Source organism: Alternaria alternata (assembly GCF_001642055.1).
Source record: "Alternaria alternata strain SRC1lrK2f unplaced genomic scaffold CC77scaffold_20, whole genome shotgun sequence".
In the NCBI taxonomy this organism is placed as follows: Eukaryota; Fungi; Ascomycota; class Dothideomycetes; order Pleosporales; family Pleosporaceae; genus Alternaria; species Alternaria alternata.
The window spans coordinates 133661-153421 of record NW_017306209.1 but is presented as its reverse complement, the minus strand read 5'-3'; the positions used below and the strand labels follow the sequence as shown (position 1 = coordinate 153421).

The window sequence follows — 19761 nt, the reverse complement described above, 5'->3', positions numbered from 1 at the left end:
AACTAACGTCTTGACTGTCATTGAGGCTGATCCTCGATGCAAACAGGTAGGCGTACTTCGAGTTCACTCGACGAGAAGCATATGGACGCTGAACCGGGCGCTATTTCTAGGCCTGTTTTGGTTCTGCTCAGCATGTCTGGTCTCACCCAGTCTAAAGTTGAGATCCTATGCTAGAGGATATAGCACTCACCGATAGAGACATCTGATCCAGTGACAAGGTTCTCTCTTCTATACGTCATGAGTACGTGATCGCTCCTCTCAGGGTGAGTCTTATGGTACCAGTCTTTGGTAGGTGCGTGATAGCCAGCGCGTTGTTCGTAATTCTGATACTGTAGGAAGAGGAGTTGATGAATAAGAGGGAAGGGGAAACGCGCAGGCATTTACGTGCATCTCTCAACTTGTGTCCAGAGTGACGCTCGATATCAGCAGAACCTTCGCCAAAAACGTCACAATACAAAATACATGTCAAAGTCAAGTGTTAAAAGCATATACAAGCATGTTAAGAATGTCCGAAGACAGCTACTGATTCTCTACCAGAAAGTGACTTCCTGCCATTACCAATGTTCGCCTTCAGTGACTCTCCAGCAATAACAGCATGACAGTATGACCAAGAAGAAAGGCGTCAGGACAAAATAGAAAATCCAATAGAATAACTCCAGACTCCCGCTATTGTACGATCGATTTGGTATATCCCTAAAACGACAGCAAAAAGCCAAATACACACAAACAAAGAAAATGACTCAAAGGAAAATATATGCCGGATCGGGGTATCCCAAGGAAGTTCGAGCAGAAGCTCCGATTGGTATCATATGGAAAGCGACAACAAGAGCCTCCACCTTTGGCAAATTTCTGGAGGAAAGGCTGGAGGGGAAAAAGCAAAGACCGAGACTTGTCATTGGTTACTGGAGCAAAACCAGATATATATATCATTCGCGTTCAATCATAGGAGATTCGTTATGTTCTTCCAAGTCGTGACATCGTTGCGCGTACTTGTGAGGTTTGAAGTAATGTGATGATGTGTCGTGTGGATCAGTGGGTAACGATCAGCTGACCTAAGACCGGTTCTCGACGGCTTGCTGCTCGCCAGTGGCCACTGCTACAAGCGCTTCTAAGCGTCGCATGTCGTTGTTGGCTGTCTGCGGCAGTGGCTGACCGAACGTTGCGGGTCCCCGCTCGGGTTCGCGCTGCGGGCGATAGCTTGAGCTCGAGCTCGAAAGGCTGTGGCTATGGTAATGTTGCGGAGGCTGTGAATGCAAAGGGTGGGGCCTCTCCATAATTGACGCTGGTGGCGCGGTTTTGTAATCTTCAACAACTGCTGGCGCTTCGACATACCCGTTGCTGTGGACAATAGCAGGGTGATAGTCGATCATAGTGCCTGGCGTCGGTACACCTTCGCTGCTACTGGAGTCCTCGGGTGACGTTCTCTGCATAGCTCTTTGCGGCTGACTGACAGGTCCATTGTACCAGGCTTGTCGCTTGTTCTTTCGAGGTGTCACTGGCTGTTCCTGCGAGGTTCTGGGCGAGGCGTTAATTGAAGGAATCTGAATAGGCTGAACATTGGAGGGTTGACGACTGAAGTAGCCATGAGGGGCTGTCGTGGGTCGTGCAGCGTTTGCTCGGCCTGCGCTGCCAGGGTATTGTTGTGACCACTGATTACTTTGAGAACCTGGACTAGCAATGTTCAGACGGTCGATTTCCCATGAAATGCTCGTTCGTTTGTGGTGACCTCTATTGGACGTGTGCTCCATTGGCGCGTGATAAGTAAGCGGACGTGCCGGAGCATCAACTTGCATCGGACTTGGCTGACGCCGAGGTAGCGGAGGCGGAGGCGGAGCATGGTCGAAGCTTTCGATCCCTGGGAGTCTGGTGGTCTGAGAAGCAGCAGGCTGTGAGGTGTATAGAGGGCGTGGAGCATCCGGTGTCTGGTGGTATCCAAGTCCACTAGTCGCTGGTCGAGGACCAGTATAAACTCCTGGGTGCCAAGTTCGTCGCCTCCAGTCCGCCTCCGCATTCGAGTCTCTCCTTGATTCTGGAAATTGGGACGCTGTAGGGCTTGCATATGCGCTGCTTTGTGCTGAGTAGGCAGGGGCAGCAGTCGATTGTAGAGGCGTAATGTAGGTAGGAGGAGCCTGTCCTGGTGCACCGGAGAAAGGATTGCCACTGGAAGAGATAGATTGGCGGCGTCCCGGAGGCGGTGGTCCAGCCCATGAGACTGGCCTTGATGAACTTGATACAGGAGACTGCATAGCAGACCCGAAGCGAGCGGGGCTACCAGTAACTGTAGAGAATGTCGCAGAAGTAGGCGTTGTAGGCGCGTTGGACTGTGTATCGTACTCCACGGGCCCAGGACTACCCATCATGGGTGGGTCATATGCATTCATAGTGTTGAGCGACAAGCGTGCTCTTGCACTTGCACCACCATCGCTAGCCATAGCCAAAGGTGGGGGTCGTCGCCGTATGTCTGGAGATTGTGCCACACTCATTGTCGATATTGTAGAGGTTATACTGGATGCAGAAAGGTTTCTGCTGTGACCTCTGCTGTGACCTCCGGTACTGCCTAGTGTGTTTGCTCGAGAACGATTTCCAGGTGGTCTTACTCGGTCGGTCCGGATCTGCCGTTGGAACCTTGTGCCCGTTGCGGCTAACGATTCAGAGGGTATATCTTCGTTGACGTGAACTGTTTGAGCATGCTGTCGCAGGTTGTCGAGACGTGAAAATCGTCGTGAGCAGTGACACTGGAAGGGACGTTCACCTGTGTGTTTACTACAGCATGTTAGCGAATGCGGGACAACGCACGATGAAAGACGTACCGAATGTGTCGTGCCAGGTGCTCACTTCGTGTGAAGCTCAGGTTACAAGGCGGAAAGTCGGTGCAGAAGAAGCGCTGTCCCTTCTTCTTCTTGGACGGTCGGTTCGAATCACTAGTCACGCTATCGTTGTCCGATCCATCTTTGTCGTCCTCGTCACCATCGCCCATATGCACGTCTTGACCGGAGGCTGTTGACCTATGCGAATCCTCTCTACTCTGCTCACTCTTGTTCGAAGCGGAAGGTGTCTCGCTCAGCTCACGGGCGGGTGTGAAAGGCGATGAAGGCAGTGGTCGCTGACCAACGAGTCCCGCAAAGGTGTTACGTGTAGGCGTCTTAGCTGATGGGTCTTCAGTGCGGATTTCCTCGGCCGCTTTCGATTCGGCAAAGAATCTGCTATTCGGTCGGGGAGTAGTGGGCGTCGTCTCGTCACCTGGGCGGCCCTGTGGCGGATCTGGAACCGACAATGTAGTGTTGACTGCTTGGAAGGAAGACATGTTGGAGGGGCCGATGACCAGCAGTCTACAATGTCCACCTCTTGTTCCGTGTCGTGGTGAGCGTGCTGCGCAGGTCGTTCTACAGTGACGGGGCGCGTATAGCTTACGGCGTACACGACAGGACACGGTACGGTAGCGCCAGTGATCTAAGACTGGGACGTTAATGCAAGCGCAGGTCCCAGGTGGGTTGCCTCCAGCGGCGCAATCAGTGTGATACTGCGGGTGGTTCCTTGCTGGAGCGGGTGTGGGAAGGCTGAAACGAGATGATGACGAATAGAGAGCGGCGTTGCAACAACATCCGGACACAGCGCCCAGCGAGCAAAGTCAAGAAAATCTACAAGGTCTGGTTAAGTTCGATCGTTGCGTCGTAAAATCGTCAAGTTGGGGTCGTCCAAAGGCTGACCAGTGGTGAGGGTTGAGCAACCACGGATACTCGGACTTTGGGCTGGGTATGATAAGGCGCAGGATGGACTGCCTCAGGTGGCGGGGAGATTGGCCCCTCTTTGACGCACACTCGATGCGCACAAGGGCTCGAGCAGAAGCGGCAGGATGCGGCTCTTGTAGCGATGCAGCTAGACGGTGCAAGACCCGGGTATGAAGGCAGAGGAACAGGTGTCGACGCAGGAGAACGGGATTAGAGACGAACTCACGATTGCGTCGCAACTGCATGCGAGGAGGGGTTGGTAAGGCACAGGACGGGATCTTAGCGGCTTTGTCGTGCGCCCTGGACGGACGGCCTGGCAGAAGGCTGGGGTTAGAGTCCGATCCACCTTGCGACGAGGGCACATCTTGCCTGCAGATCCTTGGAATTAGCGATGGCTTGGCCCGCCTACCCAGACATGATGAAGCGGTGCAGCTCAGCCCCAGAGCATGCTCGTCCGCCTGTCAGACCACCCACAGTATCGTCTGCGAGCCCTGATGAGCAGCACTCGTCTGCAGTCAAATTATCGGCCATGGTTGCAGAACACGGTGCCATGTCCCACGGTGGGGCTCTCTGGATACCACTGTCTGTTTCCGGTCGCTAACAACGGCCATAGCACATGCTTGCAGCGACGGGTCGCCAGAACCTGACTACTTGGCCTAGGTCGTGCGTTGTGGCCGGGACCTGAGCATGCGCAAGTTGATTATTGATGACGAAACACCTACCAACGCCCACTGCCGCATTTCACGTGCTATCAGAGAAATCGGGGTCATGTTGGCTGACCATGGCATAGCAGCGTCGGCGCCGCTGGCCGGTCCTCAGAGGCAAGTTGCGCGCGCTGGACAAGATCATCATAAGCAGGCCGGCATGGCGTCTGCCTCGAGACAAAGCTGACACTGCCATGCCGAAGCAATTGGTTGACACGGATAGGCGCTGCAAGCTAGCAGCGTGGGCGAGCGCCGATGCAAGGGGACTCGACCAGGTCCACAGAAAAGTGTTGTACCTTTGTACCTTGCCGAAGCGAAAGACTAGCATCCGTGGTTCTGCCGGACTTCAGCGACTCAAATTTTGCGTCTTGCAGCGCAAACGGCGCCAGAGGCTATTGAACGAGGCGGTCAGCGAACATGGTCTGTCCCATGGCGTTGGGCTGTAGGCGGTGCGTGACAGTTGTTTGCCATCACAGTCCATAGCTCGGAAACGCTGACAGAAAGGCGAAGGACCCAGTGGACCGACTAGTTCCTGGCAAGCAAAATATGATTCGGTGGAACATGACGGACACACGCGGGATGATACCATGGATCGCGGATATCGTGGTCATCTGCACTTCTTTGCGTGGTCCGTACCATACTTTGCTCGTCTCGTATACTCGCACTACCAGGATTGCATTTCTGGTGCCTAGGTGAGATGCAGCATCGCTATTGACACGTTGCTTAGGTGCATATCCACACGAGGAGCGTGCGTTACCTCGAAAGAAAATACTTGTCTTCCATGTTGCTGCAGCTGGTAGCATGGTGAAACACATAGTGTACACGCGAAGCGCAGTGTCCAGAATAGTAGCTTTACCGAACTATGCGGGCTTGTATTAGCGGGCGGACCAGATGTCTGGAAGCATGCGCCGCCAGCAGCGGTGGCGATGGCGATGGCGGCACTGGTGTTGAGGGGTCATTACTCGCGTTCAATCGCGAGCTAACGATGGGTACCTGCCACCAGCAGCCAGGACGGACCGTGATAGCCCGTGCGCTAGTACCGAGGTACGTCCTATCGATTACGAATAGCAGCAGTCGTCCTAGCTGTATACACCAGCACGGGGTTGACTTGGAGTAGATATCGACCCTCAAGTTCACATTCACCCCTCGCCAATACTCGCACGGCAGCCTAGCGCTATGTTCCATTGCCATGCAATTCATGTCGTGTAGCAATGACGGGCAGCACCCTCGCCGCACGAATCGTAGTACGAGCACTGAGCCGAGGCGACAAAGAACGATATGATGAAAGCTGGTATCACATTGCTCTGTTATATAAGTCATGAACTCGCTTGGTGCGACTCCCAGTCACGAACCTACCGCCCCAAGCAATGATGATTTCTTCTTCGTATCTTACGCCAATGCTGCGGAATCAACTCGCTCAATCCACACCGCCTAAACAACACGTGCCCACATACGTAGTCGGTGCTTACTGCACAACCTAAGTGAGACGTCAGTGTTGTCTCCGAGTACGCAGCTGACTCATTGGTATACCTTTTCCCGGAGTTTGCTGATCCACTGAACGATACTCTCTCCTTGGTCTGCGCGGTCTTCGACGAGTAGTGTTTGCGCCCATAGCTTGAGGCTTGGGTCGCCATCTTCCTTGATGATATACAGGGTAGGCAGAGTGATAGAACCCACGCCCTTCGACTTGTGGTCCCTCGACTTCTCCACAACTATCTCATGTCAGCAGTTTGAACGGTCTACATCATCAGTAAAAATGGCTTACCGGCTCGAACTCGTTCCGAGTATTCATTGTCAAGGAGAGGCAATGAAGCCTTGCCCTGCTTCAGTTGTGTACGGTCTTCGACGCCAAACACATCGTTCAGGAGTGCTGGAACAGCATCGCGGCCGATCCATCTAGCTACGTTAGTCTGCATCAACAGCGAATGTGCATATGCACTTACAAGAATTGGTTGACACCGTCGTCCAGGAGGTACAAGCCGTACGGGACGATAGCTGCACTAGAGAGGTTCAACGCGGGTGGCATTGTAATCTGACCAGTAGCAGGCTCCGGTACACCAGCGTCATCAGGCATGTCGTGAAGAGAGTAGAAAGATGGGTAAATGTACTGCGTAAGCAGTCGCAGTGGTAGTGTAGAAAGGAGATCGAGAGCAGCTGATCGAAGATCGCTTGGAATCTGAGCGCTCTTACGAAGACCAACGTTCTTGATAAGACCAAGGAACAATATGGGGAGAGCGCGCAGGTTTTGTGGTAGCTGCAGACCACCACCGCCCATACTTCCACCTGCCAACTCCTTCCTGTAGGTTGACAGAATCTCAATGACCTTGGCCTGCAATGCGTCTCGCGCCGCATCAAGACCACTCGATAATGCTCGCTCAACCGCCTTATGACTGAAATAGGTGGTGATCGCTTGTGCGTCTGCTGAAGCATAGACCGATGCTAGACTCTCAGTTGTTGGCACCGCAAGAGTCAAAACTCTGATACGACGCTGGCCACTTGAAGTAGTATGGAGCACAGCAGCCTGTAGACAGGCGAATGGCTTGGAGATTGTCTCGTCAATAGCGACTTCGATTACAACAGCTTGGTCTCTGGGGTATGCCGGGAAGGCACAGAGATCAGACGAGCGGTTGAAGAAGTTTCCGTAGAATGCGGACATTCTCAACCCGGTGGTAGCACGCACACGGAGCACAGCCTCTAGACCAATCTCAGCAGATAAGTAGTCAGCCAACTCAGTTGCAATCTTGACAACATCCTCTTGTCTTGCAGCATTCCATCCTGGGTAAAAGTATGTCTGACCGGCGGTGAATCGCGGAAGGTTGCTTAGCGTTGCGACATCCTGGTACTGTGAGGAGAACAGGAACATGTCCACTGAAACCTGGTTCTTGGAGCATTCTACGGCGAACGACTTGTACCAGTTGTTTGCAGGCTGCAACAAACTGCCTTCTTTGCCGGTTCCCAATAATGATTTGTCTTCTCGGGGGCTCAATGCTGCATGGCCAACATTGGGCAGCGACGCGGCAATGACGGTCAACTTTCCACCAAGCGGGGAAATGAGCTTATGTGCGGATCGGAGAGCTGAGCCTAGCGCAAATCCAGGGACGTGTGTGTTCTGGAACATGGTCGGAAGGCGGTCAAGGAAGGTCTCGATGTTGTTGCGGCATTGGCTGAGGCTGACCAGAAGGTCCGAGGGCATGGGAAGGTAGGGCTCATCTAGATCGGAAACCACGAGTTGTTGGGGTTCATTAGATTCGCTGTTGTCTGGAGGGATACCAAAGAAATGTAGCCCATTGTCGACGGCCTATTTCGAGTCAGTATACAGGTGACTTGTGTTCTTTGTGCCCAAAACTCACCATGAATCCGATGCGTGTCCGACCGTCTGCATTTGGTATCCGGCCGAGGGACTCCTTGATGACCCTGGAGACGACAGCGAGAAGTCCGCTGTTCACTGCTCCCTGGGTACAGTCCAGGAGAATGTAGTAGCACAGAGGCTGTGGAGGGCGGACCATGTATTCCTGGGGTGCAACGAACTCGGTCACTGCGTAGTTCAGCTCGGGTCTCTGCCAGCGGTCGACGCTCTTCTGCTGTGCTGCATCCCAATCGAATGCTTGGGGGACATCGTTGGTCAGGTTGCACATGTTGCACCTCCACCTGTGCCCATGGTCTAGGAACGAGACAAACGGATTAATGTAGGCGCGGCATCGTCGACAACGGCTAATGACCTGATCGTGTACTACTGGCACAGGGTCCTCTGAGTCGTGCAAACTAGCATACGGGCTTATGATGAGCGCGAATGGAAGTTTGCTCTTCTTGAGCAGCGAGTGGTTGGTAGGGATAGTGTTGAGCGTACATCGCAGGTATTTACTCGACTCGTTCGCGAACTCGGAGGGGGTGGCTGCGGCGTTGGAGGGCAGGTTGATCGGAGGAGGAGGGTTGTATAGTTCCGAGACGTGGAAGGGCTGCGCGATGAGGTCCGAGGGGAACAGTTGGTTCTGCTGAGTAGCTGCGGCGGGCTGCTGAACTTGAGGGGCTGCTTGTCCCTGGCCTATGTTCATCTGCCCGAACTGCTGGTTGAGAGCATTCGGATCTTGAGGCATAGGCTGTCCATAGCCCTGGGCTGGCGCTCCGTAGCCGGGGGCGGGGGCGCCAAATCCAGGAGAGGGAGCGCCATAAGCAGGTGATGGTGCACCGTATGAGGGCGCTGGAGCTCCATAGCCAGGTACTACTGGTGGGGGGACTCCTGCTCCTTGGGCGGCCTCTTGTGTATTCGCGCCGAATTGGTATCCTGTTCCCGCTGCGTAGCGATCTCTCTTCTTGCGGTCCGCCATGGCTACAGCAGCGGAGACTGTGAGTGGAAGAGGTGGGGAGTAGTGGTGGAGAAATTGGCGGTGTTCGTGGGCTTGCGCGTGAATTTAGAGATGAGGTAGAGCTCCATGTGTCTTCTTGGGGAACGGCACATTCCGCGCTAAGAGTCCCCGCCAAAACGTGTGCACGGACAACTTTAGGGTTGAGGTGGGACCTACATCGGCCGCCCTTGGGTCTCTACTACTATTCCATCCTTACTTCCAGGCACCCGTCTATACCATATCCTTGGCTTACCCATATGCATGCTGGATATACTTAGACACTACCGGAAAACCCGCGAACATACGTGGCATTGCAGAAACATGTCTTGCTACGGAAAGAATACATAATCAAGAGACGTATCAAATCATTAGTACACATGGACGCAAGAAAGATTCCTAGAAAGATGCCCAGGCACCACCGTACTCCACTTTCAAGCCACGTTGGAAACTTCCTGTCTAGGAACCTCCTGCTGCTGCCTTTCCACTCTATCCGCTTCCTCCAAGGGGTAAGGGGCTGAACCCGCCTTGTCATACTGCACGCCTACGGGACTCTCATTTCGTACTGTACTCTCGTACGTAGTAGATTCTGGAACAGGGGCTCCACTTGTTTCTCCCGCTCCAACTCCTGGCACGGGGGCTCCCGGCATTGCACCCACTCCGAGGTTGCCTGCATTCGAATGGATGGGCTCAACATCCAACTGGTAATGGCGAAGATCGTCTTCCGCGTCGGTGAGTACCTGGCGTGCTGCTTCTACCTCTGCGAACGGAGGGTGTACATCGCCGGGGACTATGGGGGTGTCGTCGACAAGGTTCAAGAGACGACGAGCGTGCTTGGCTAGGATGATTTGCTTCTCAGCACGTTCGATAGTGGCTGCGAAGTGGTGGTCGTATGCCTCCTTGAACTTCTGACGAGTCTGAAATGGTCAGCGGGTGATAACAGTCTTCGTGGAGCTGCTGTACAATGTTGCTGAGTTGCGCTTCGGCAACCAGGCTCTGTGCCTCCGCGCGTACGAGCTCCTGTTCGAGCTGGACAATCTTAGTACTCTGAGGTTCTTTGTATTTCAACTTGGCGATCTCATCCGACACCTGTTGTCTGGTTAGTACGAAGTCGCTGGCTAGAGCGAGAGGCCGTACCTTGGTTTTGTGGTCTCGGCTCGGCTGCACTGAGCTTTCTGTGTTGCGAATCTGCTTCAAGACACCTCGGTATTCCTCCAACGCTTGTGCATAGATATCCTCTTGCTCGGCAATCTCTGCGAGCAGCACTCCGAGCTTATCTGAAATCTCCGAGATCGTCTCGTCCTCTGTGGCCTCACCCCATTCCGAGAGCTGCTGAGCAATGCCAACCCGTTCACGTGCCGCAGCCTCGTAGGCGCCAATCGCATGGTTTTCAGATTTGATGATCTTGAACAGTTTCTTCGAAAGCTCCGGCTGCTGCGTACCTCTTAGGGAAGCCATTGTGAAACGGTGCTTGGGCGCGGACTTTTCCCCACTGCCGCTACCGCTGCCCTTCTTCGAGCGGACTGAGAGTGACCGATTCCTGGATTTTCAAGAAGTGATTAGCGAATATTTGGGGTCATGCGCGCGGATTCCTTGCATAGCAAGAGAATGTGCAAGACACTACAACACCATCGTTCGACTGCTGAAGTGGAAGACAATAAGAGTGAGACAAGCGTGATGCGCATTGTGATACTGAAGGTAAACGACTCGAGGACTGACTTACATCGTGTGGGTAACTGTTGCTTTGGTGTTTGTGTAGGTCTATACTCGTGAGTTGTTAGCACTACTAGGTTATGCGCCGGAAGAGCAGGCGTGTCGCGACGCGATCTGTGTGTTGACATAGAGCCATGTGGGAATATACCTTTCCGTGGGTATAGCAAGACCGATTGCGAAGTTTCCAGGATTTACGTATCGGGCGGTAAACAGCTGTTGCTTGAGTTTTGGGAAGCGGGGGTCAGCCTGGGGAAGTCGTGCAAGACCCGGTGATGTCATAGGCGTGGCCCGGAAGCTGCGCATCGCGAACATGGCATCTACAGCTAGTCACACAGCCATCACTGCCGAGGCATCCGTCTTCTATTGTCAAACTATGACCACTAATGTCAAAGTTCCATGTGATGAAGACTCGAACTCTCCTTCGTCTCTGTTATCCTATGCGCCTTCCATCTCTATCGTACTCATTCGACCGGACGGCATATCCGCAAGCTAGTGTACGAGCCTAGGCCATGTAGCACCTTCACCTCCGCGACTGTCAAAGCAGGTGTAACAAGAGAAAGCTTCTGAGATGCTGTTGTCTGTGATACAGCCCCTAATCCTGAGTATTCTAGCTCCAACAAGATCATCACGACACAGCCTAGTAGTCCCTTTGCCTCCTTAACAACATCCAATGTGCTGCCACGCCTCGAAACCACAAAGCCTATGTTTGACGAGCTTTGCTGCACAAGGCCTATAGATCTTGCGATATTGTCAACACTACTAGTCAGTAGCGTTCGAGCATGTATCGTTTCTAGGTAACCGCAGAGGATACTCACTGGTAAGCCACTTTCTTATACAGTATACATGGACGCTCGAAGTGTAGCCGTCAGTCAGGGGCTCTGTAAGGTGCTTCTGGCTTTATGTTCGCGCTCGTCATTGCGAACAAAAGTCGTACTGAATACCTCCAGGCTCACTCACGGGCGTATTTGTTGGCTTGTTGCAATACCATGTAAGTACGCGATTCAAAAGAGCGCAGCCATTTGACAAATCTCAGAAAAATATATTATACTCGATTTCTCTAGCTGCGATACAAAAGGCTGCATGGATCCACAGTACCGGAACGCGCACTTACATCACTCTGTGTCAGCCACATCTGAACAAGTAGTACATATGCGCGCTTGTATCCAAACGGCAGGACATTGTTGTGGGCAACTTGCCTTAACACACGTGGAGGTGGCCAAGTGTGATATGTCTAAAGAAAAACACTTGGCTTTCCAAGGGCGCTTCGCATCTTATCTTGTCGGTACGACCTTCCCGCTGCGTCAGGGGTGATCCTCAAGGAACGATCCAGACTGCGACGAGGATGTCCGGTGTCACCTAAGATGACCATCCTTTTGTTCCTTTATGCACTTATGGGTGCCCTTATCGACCTTCCTCCGCGGACCCAATCTGTTTTACCTACAGCTACCATCTCACTCCCCATCAGCTGGTTAGATGCTCACCGCTAAAGCTAATACATGGGTATGATCAGCGTCTGTTGTGCCCTCACGCATTCTTGATCCATCACAGCCTAACAGCTATTGTAGTTTTGTGGCCTCATGAAACGAAACAGCATGGTCCATGTAACCACATATGTCCTTAGGATCAGGCTGGAATACTACAACATTCGGGCGCGACAAGCTCCTCTCGAGCTATGCGCTGACTGCCGGTACCCAGCCCCGAACTTAGCCATGCAATGTGCAGCGAACGAACGCTTTGCATATAGCAGGCTACTATTCTTTGCGCTATTCAGGCTTACCTGGTAGCGTTGTTAACAGTCGAAGACTTGGCGAAATGGCCGGTTTCGACTTACCAATCACGCCAATCCGGGGGCGGCTGGACCATGAGCATTTCATAAGCACCGAGAAAAGATCAACTTCGGGAGCGGGACCCTGGAGAAGTGAACAGTGCCAAGCCGGCTGCCGCGTCATTATCGGATGTTTCTGTGTCCAACGGCGCATTTTGGCCTATCCGTGGATCAGAACGCAACGATCTCAGCACAGCACAGTGCAGGAATGCATTTGGCAACAAGCTGTTGAAGATGCCGAGAAATTACTGCTCAACTCGACAACCTCACCCGGATTCCAAGGATTAGCTCCGCTTTTTTTCTTGGCTAAGTGGCACGGTGACCTGACGTGACTATCATCATCAACGAAGAGATCGCAACTGCTATTCTATTAGCGAGTCAATCCAACCTAAAAAGCTGGCAGTTTAGTCTCGCGGCTTGAGTCTTCGGCTGTTGAACCACCAGGATCACAAACACGCTGATCAATCTGAGGAAAACTCGGCGTGATACCGGCGTAACGATGTACGGCAGTCGACGAGATCGAGAAATCACGCCCATCTTCATCACATCCTGCCTGCAAGGCGGCGTTCTGCCCAGTTGTGGAATTACGCGTGCATCATGTATATGCAGGTCAACGTCCCAGCCTCCAAATCCTTGGCATCCATACAAGTGCCTCGAATAGACTCGCCGTAAGTGGGTACCGTTAATCCGGGAATTTCCCAAACGCGCGATGATCGTTCGGTTTGTCCAATACAAGTCGTGCTATTCGATAATTCAGGACTGTGGAGCGATGATGTCTAAACTAGCATCCATGTCGAGATGTGCACGCTACAAGGTCGTACCGCTCTGTTGCCGTTGCTGTTGACGTTGTGAGGCGGTATAAATCCACAGCTGTCCGCTCTCTTCTGTAGCTCACGTCTTCCAGAATCTCTGTCTACTTCAAGATGGTGCGAGTTCAGATCCTGACGGCTGCTACTGCCTTGCTGCATATTGCTCAGGCAGGATGCCCTTACATGGATGGTGACGCTGTCGTTCGCCGAGATGACAATGCTGCGTCGACTGACGATTTCATGGGCCGCTACGAGGTTGACGACAGCGATGTGTACATGACAAACCCGGTCGGTGGTCCAATCGAGGAGCAAGAGAGTCTCTCAGCTGGCGAGCGTGGTCCAACACTTCTGGAGGACCAAGCATTCCGAAGAAAGGTGAGTTCTTGGAAGACACAATACTGATGAGATTTCAACTAACTTCATATCTTTACAGATCATGCATTTCGACCACGAGCGCGTTCCGGAGCGTGCTGTCCACGCAAGAGGAGCCGGAGCCCACGGCACCTTTGTTTCTTATGGCGATTACTCAAACATCACTGGCGCATCTTTCTTGGGCTCGTCAGGAAAGGAGACACCGATCTTCATGCGATTCTCCACTGTTGCCGGATCAAGAGGCAGTGCTGACACAGTGCGAGATGTGCATGGATTCGCTGTTAGGTGGTACACTGACGAGGGAAACTTCGGTACGTTACGAGTTCTTATCATCAGAGTTCTTCTTGGCTGTGTTCTCCTTCTAACCATACCTGTTGATAGATATTGTTGGAAACAATATTCCGGTCTTCTTCATCCAAGATGCAATCAAATTTCCCGATCTGATCCATGCCGTCAAGCCAAAACCAGATTCTGAGATCCCACAAGGTATGTTGCGAATGCACGAAATGCATGTGGAACGTAAACTAATGTGTTGGCTTCTTCTTTACAGCGGCCACTGCGCATGACTCCGCTTGGGACTTCTTTTCCCAACAGCCCAGTTCCATGCACACACTTCTGTGGGCAATGTCAGGACACGGTACCATCAGGTCTTACAGGCATACCGATGGGTGGGGAGTTCACACCTTCCGCTTCGTGACCGACCAAGGCAAATCCAAGCTCGTAAAGTTTCGCTTCAGGTCGCTACAAGGCAAAGCTTCTTTGCTGTGGGAAGAAGCGCAATTGACCGCAGGCATGAACGCCGATTTCCACCGCCAAGATCTGTTCGACAGTATCCAGCAAGGATTTTTCCCAGAGTGGGTGTTCGAGGCTCAAATTATGGAAGAAGAGGATCAGCTTCGATTTGGCTTCGATCTTCTAGATCCTACCAAGATTGTACCTGAGGATATCGTGCCCTTCACTCCGCTCGGAAAGTTGACCTTGAACCGGAACCCACGCAACTACTTTGCTGAGACAGAGCAAATCATGTTCCAGCCTGGACACTTAGGTATTGTGACTGTACAACATGCAGAGTAGGCATATGCTAACCCTGATAGTTCGCGGAATTGATCTGACGGAAGACCCTCTGCTTCAAGGAAGAATGTTCTCTTACCTTGATACGCAGCTGAACCGCAATATGGGTGGCCCTAACTTCGAGGTTCGTTTTGATTCTACGAAATGAACGTGAGACAAAGACTAACTTCGATCCTCACATTAGCAAATTCCTATCAACCAGCCTCGCGTACCTGTGCATAACAACGAAAGGGATGGCGCTGGCCAGATGTACATACCTCTCAACACGGCAGCCTACTCTCCAAACACGTTGAACGAAGGATCTCCGCGACAGGCAAACCAAACTAGCGGACGTGGCTTCTTCACAGCCCCCAGCCGCTCCACAAGTGGAAAGATTGTCCGATCCGTGTCCAGCACATTCGCGGATGTCTGGAGCCAGCCTCGCCTGTTCTTCAACTCGCTTCTGCCTGTCGAGCAACAATTCGTGGTCAACGCCATGAGATTCGAGACCTCGCAGCTGAAGAGCGATGTTGTCAAGAACAACGTGCTTATCCAGCTCAACCGCATCTCTCACGACATCGCCGTAAGGGTGGCAGAAGCGCTGGGTATGACCGCGCCGGAAGCAGATGACACTTACTACCATGACAACAAGACTATTGGAGTTAGCGCTTCTGGTGAGCCATTGCTCAAACTGGATGGCCTGAAGGTCGGCTACCTTACTACTGCATCCTCCTCTGGCGAAAACGCACAGGCCATGAAGTCAGCTCTTGCTGACCTCAAGGTTGGAATGACTGTTGTAGCCGAGCATCTTGGCAGCGATATCGATCAAACCTACTCGGCTACATCCGCCATCCAGTTTGATGCTATCATCGTCGATGGTAGCGCAGAGAGCCTCTTCGCACCCGCCGACAGCCTGGCCAACTCCAACTCAACTGCTTCGCCCCGCAACGCGACCAGCAACGCCCGTTCGACTCTCTACCCTGCCGGTCGCCCACTCCAGATTCTACAAGATGGATACCGCTTCGGTAAGCCCATCGCTATGCTCGGTTCCAGCAACAACACTGCTTTCAGCGCGGCCGCTATCGAAGCATCTACTCCCGGCGTCTACAGTTCCAGCGACATGTCCACAGTCGTAGATCAGCTATCTGAGGGTCTCCGCACATTCAAGTTCTTGGACAGATACCCTCTCGATAACTAGAGGAAGTGTGTAGTTTACCAACGCGTGTTTTCAACGTAACATTTCGGTTTGTTCGTGTATCAGGCACTCAAAGGGAGCGCATATTTAGTGTATATACCAGCAGCTTACACAATGACATGCTTTGAACACACTGTTGTTGAGCGAACCAGTCTTGCCTGGTAGCAAAGAACGTAGGAAATGTAGCCAAGCCGTGTAGAGTCATCACTTCTGTGCATTGCGTGTATCTACTGTAGTTTCAGATCCTCCTCACTCAGCACGCCGTATAGCTTTTCGATCTCTTGCCCAATTATATTGAGATCATGAGCGAGCTGCCCAGTCACCAGCGCATACGCATACAACAACTCGTAGTCTTCATCGTTGGCGATGACTTTGCCCAGTCCGCTCTGTCGGAACTCAAAGACCTTTGCTAACAATCGATCGCGCGTGTGTTCGACATTGGGCAGTACATCGTTGAGTGGATAAGCTAGCTTCATTGAAGAAGCCATGACTATTGCGTGTTAGTAGGTGCGCTTTGTACAGCTTGATGGATGTTGCTTACCTGAAAACAAATGACTGATGCGCCAACTCAGATCCATCCATTCTTTTTTGGTATACCTCAAAGCCTCTTTCTCGCCTTCAGATGCCTTCAAGTCTTTCAGAATCACGACGTTCATAGCATGGAAACTATCCAATATACGGCTAGTCGCGCCTAGAATGATCTTGAAGCTCTTGTCCGGGAAAGGGCCTTTGAGCTCAAATTCGGCAGCAGCTGATGCACGCAGCGTATCCAGATGAGACAGATATCGACGAAGCTCGAGTTCTTCGCGTTCGGACATGTACGAATACGTTCGACTCGAGTTCTCGTTGGACTCAAGTAAGGTCTTCAGAGGGCCGCGCTTCCAAATCAAGCCCATCTTGAGCCATAGCAAAGACGTGCCCTTCTTGACCTTGCGACGTGCTGAGATGGGCCAGATGACCCTCGTCACGATGATGCCCCATAGACAACCAGCCATCACAGCGACCACACGATGAAGCACAATCTCCCATATCTCAGGCGAGATACCGCCCTCGTCGTCATCGTCTTCCTCGTCTTTGACAGACAGCGAGTATGCATAGAGTGCAGAAAGGTTGTAAGTCAACAGGATGAAGCGACCCATAGGCCCTTTGCCCTTGCCCACAATGATGTAAAAGCAGAACAAAGAGATGAGCCAACCGAAAAATCCCAGAACGAAAGCATGGTCATCAGCTGCAATCCATGCGGCGATGGCAAGTACAGCCCCAAGACATGTACCAGCAAAACGTTGGAAACCAGTGGTGTTGGAGGCACCGATAGTCATCGAACAAACCAACATGTACGACAACAGGCCCCACTCTCCACGCCAATGACCGTAGAATCCCCGGGTCGATTGGATGAATGACCACATGGCGTAGAGGACTGCACCTATACCAACCTTGACAGCGAATTTCAGGTCGTCTCTCCTAAAGACGGCCAATGAAGTCCATATGCGGTATGACAGCGGCTGCTCATTCTCTGACTTGTATGGATCGCCCCGCGTCGACTTCCGGTAGATGGGATTATGAATCTCGTGCGAGCCTCCAGGTGTCTGGGCTTCTGTTTCATCAACAAGACTGGACTCTTCCGAGCCATCTCCGGATGTAGTCTTGTTGCGCCCACGTTGCCAGAATTTTAGCCAATGGTAGGTTCTTTGTCGCGGATAGCGATTGACGTTTCCTTTTAACTCTTCAAGAATATCAAGAAACGTGACCATATCTTCGGCGAAATCCAACAACGACGAACTGAAGTACCCACAACTTGCGGCAACCTCTTCAAAGTCGGCTGCGACCTCTGCGGAGCTGGCCCTGGTTGGTATCTTGTTCTTGTAGACAGCCGAAAGAGCTTCTCGTCGTGCGTTTGAAAACAGTGCTTTCGCGTCGACCAGACTGTGACGAAAGTGTTCGTTGATAGCCATGTTGTACTCGGGCCCGGGTCCGAAAGGTAGTTCAGAGAGGACCTCACGTAACGTGTATGCTAAAGATTTCTATTGAGGTTAGTACAGGTAGCAGACTGGACTTTCTGAACATACCATTGGTGGCCCCAATTGAGCAATAAACACAGAGAACATGTCAGCAGGCGTAAGGTTCGACTGCAAAAGATTCGTGACTTGGCCAGACTTCTTCTTGGTCGGAGTGGACTCGTCGTCGGATCCAGCTGCTGAGGGGTATGCGGATGCTTCAGCAGAACTCTCGGGCAGCTCATCGATGGAGGCGAGGATGCTAGTGCGCCTCTCGGTATGGCTGAGACTGGGAGATAGTTGTGGCGGGCTTAGTGACATGGTATGCTCGGAAAATATTGACGAGGTAACGGTTCCGTTGGCAGGTATAGGCTGGTGCGACGCCCCATTTGGTTCCGACTCTGACTGCGCCAATAATGTAAACTGAGTCTCAGCAGCACTCCGCAGTCCTCCACAGCTCTGCATTAGCTTTTCCAGACATTTAACAAGCTTGGCATTGATCTTGTACTCTTCCTCAGTACCTAGAGCGTAATGTTCAAACTTGGCTTCTCCCAAGTTCTTTACAAGAGTCTTGAATGTGGACTGGCTCTTCTTGGAGGCTTCGACATAAGAATCGCTTTTGAGATCTGATTCCGCACCGGAAAGGAAGCTGAGGGTAATGCCGTTGAGCATCTCGGCCATAGCATCGGTCGACTTTATGAAAGTGTCACGGAATTCGTTGCGCGCCGACTTTGGCTGCACAAGGAGCGACACTAGGGCTGAGGCGGAACAGCCCAGAATTATCATCTTCAAGACTTGCCAGACCTTGACGTAGGAGAACTTGGCTGCCTGGACAGCACCCTCCTTGGTCAGGATGGTGATGAGGGCGAGTGAAGTCAAGGAGCAAGCCACGTTGACGAGCGGGTTGCCCAGCTTTTGTTTTGTCCATCCAACAAGTCCCAGGCCTCCTCCACAGAAGACAACGAGCACGATGACATGGCCTAGTACTAACAGGTCATGGTTTCCAAAGTATGCAGACACAGCCATGCTGGAAAAGGAGACGAAGGCGGCATACATGAAAGCGGCAAAGGCCAAGATGACTGCCTCGATCATGCTACCGGCTGAGCGGGCTGGATGGAAATAAACAGTAATGGTGGCGACTATGTGCTTTCCATCGTTCTTGCCCAGCAGTCCTGCAATGGCTGGGACGAAGGTGGCCAAGGACCCGAGAACATAAGCCAGCGAGCATTTGAATATGCCGATTCCAATATCACTTGTCGCATACGCGTAGGCTTGTCGACACTTGTTCCGGACTATGACTCTGGCCAGTTCGACTCTTCCCATGTCCCGGTGCCGCTGTTCATCGTATTGGCCCGGCGCAAGCAGAAACTCGGAGGATTCGGAGGGTCGGTGTTGGGATCGCCGCAGAGTAAAGGCTTTCTTGACGCGTTCGCCCGTCTTGGGTTGGACCATGGTCGCGCTGCGTAGCTGTATCTCATGGTGAGCTCATCGCCTGCATTACTGCCCGGAGACGCGACTTACACTGGGCCGCAGGAAGCGGCGCTCAGCCGGGGTTTGTGGGGGCGTTTCGTTGGCCATGGTGCACGTGGTAGCCCGTGGATTCTGATCAGGACCTAGGACATGGCGATACAGGACTTTGAGCGTTGCGCTGCGGAGGCGCGCCTTGCATTGTTGGACGTGAACCCTGCAGATGCCCAGATGCAATGGCACATGCGCTAACCGCCACAGCCACCCGCATGCCACATGGCTTCGGTGCTTACATACTGTACTACCCGCGCGTCCGGAGCATCATGACCATGGCGTTCGTGCTTGCCATCATCACTTCCGCAGTGTCATAGGAGTGTGACGGAGAACGCGCATCGCGAGGGTTGTGGTTGGGTTGCACTTGCCGAGGTGAAGACTAGCGGCTTCTTTATACGAATTGGTCATCACGAGCGGTACCATGAACCTCGACATCGCTTCTTACATGTCTCCGATTCCAGACGACTAGCATATCCATGACCCCATCTACCATCTATTCAAATCCCACAA

The 19761-nt window shown here is 52.5% G+C and overlaps 5 protein-coding genes across 5 annotated transcripts; 1 reads left to right on the top strand and 4 right to left on the bottom strand.

The window, feature by feature from the left end:
• Positions 1-1013: 1013 nt before the first annotated feature.
• CC77DRAFT_355337 (hypothetical protein) lies at positions 1014-3637 on the bottom strand. Its single transcript, XM_018531345.1, has 2 exons — positions 2811-3637; positions 1014-2763 (listed from the first exon to the last, which is right to left on the bottom strand). The coding sequence occupies exons 1-2, from the start codon at positions 3302-3304 to the stop codon at positions 1053-1055; spliced, it is 2205 nt and encodes a 734-aa protein (XP_018382220.1). The 5' UTR covers positions 3305-3637; the 3' UTR covers positions 1014-1052.
• Positions 3638-5711: 2074 nt separating this feature from the next.
• On the bottom strand, positions 5712-8863 carry CC77DRAFT_1023565 (hypothetical protein). Its single transcript, XM_018525686.1, has 5 exons — positions 7783-8863; positions 6376-7730; positions 6198-6328; positions 5963-6144; positions 5712-5909 (listed from the first exon to the last, which is right to left on the bottom strand). The coding sequence occupies exons 1-5, from the start codon at positions 8755-8757 to the stop codon at positions 5898-5900; spliced, it is 2655 nt and encodes an 884-aa protein (XP_018382219.1). The 5' UTR covers positions 8758-8863; the 3' UTR covers positions 5712-5897.
• Positions 8864-9057: 194 nt separating this feature from the next.
• Positions 9058-10683, bottom strand: CC77DRAFT_1023564 (hypothetical protein). Its single transcript, XM_018525685.1, has 5 exons — positions 10634-10683; positions 10496-10533; positions 9910-10312; positions 9736-9861; positions 9058-9689 (listed from the first exon to the last, which is right to left on the bottom strand). The coding sequence occupies exons 3-5, from the start codon at positions 10228-10230 to the stop codon at positions 9207-9209; spliced, it is 930 nt and encodes a 309-aa protein (XP_018382218.1). The 5' UTR covers positions 10231-10312; positions 10496-10533; positions 10634-10683; the 3' UTR covers positions 9058-9206.
• A 2550-nt stretch (positions 10684-13233) lies between these two features.
• Positions 13234-15739, top strand: CC77DRAFT_1064677 (catalase-domain-containing protein; the record flags this gene model as incomplete). The annotated part of the gene is made up of 6 exons (XM_018528753.1): positions 13234-13494; positions 13553-13802; positions 13873-13977; positions 14042-14536; positions 14586-14686; positions 14747-15739. The coding sequence occupies 6 exons, from the start codon at positions 13234-13236 to the stop codon at positions 15737-15739; spliced, it is 2205 nt and encodes a 734-aa protein (XP_018382217.1).
• Positions 15740-15920: 181 nt separating this feature from the next.
• Positions 15921-19601, bottom strand: CC77DRAFT_355226 (hypothetical protein). Its single transcript, XM_018531344.1, has 4 exons — positions 19252-19601; positions 17803-19197; positions 16278-17757; positions 15921-16226 (listed from the first exon to the last, which is right to left on the bottom strand). Exons 1-4 carry the CDS (start codon positions 19306-19308, stop codon positions 15964-15966), a joined length of 3195 nt encoding a protein of 1064 aa, XP_018382216.1. The 5' UTR covers positions 19309-19601; the 3' UTR covers positions 15921-15963.
• Positions 19602-19761: the final 160 nt, after the last annotated feature.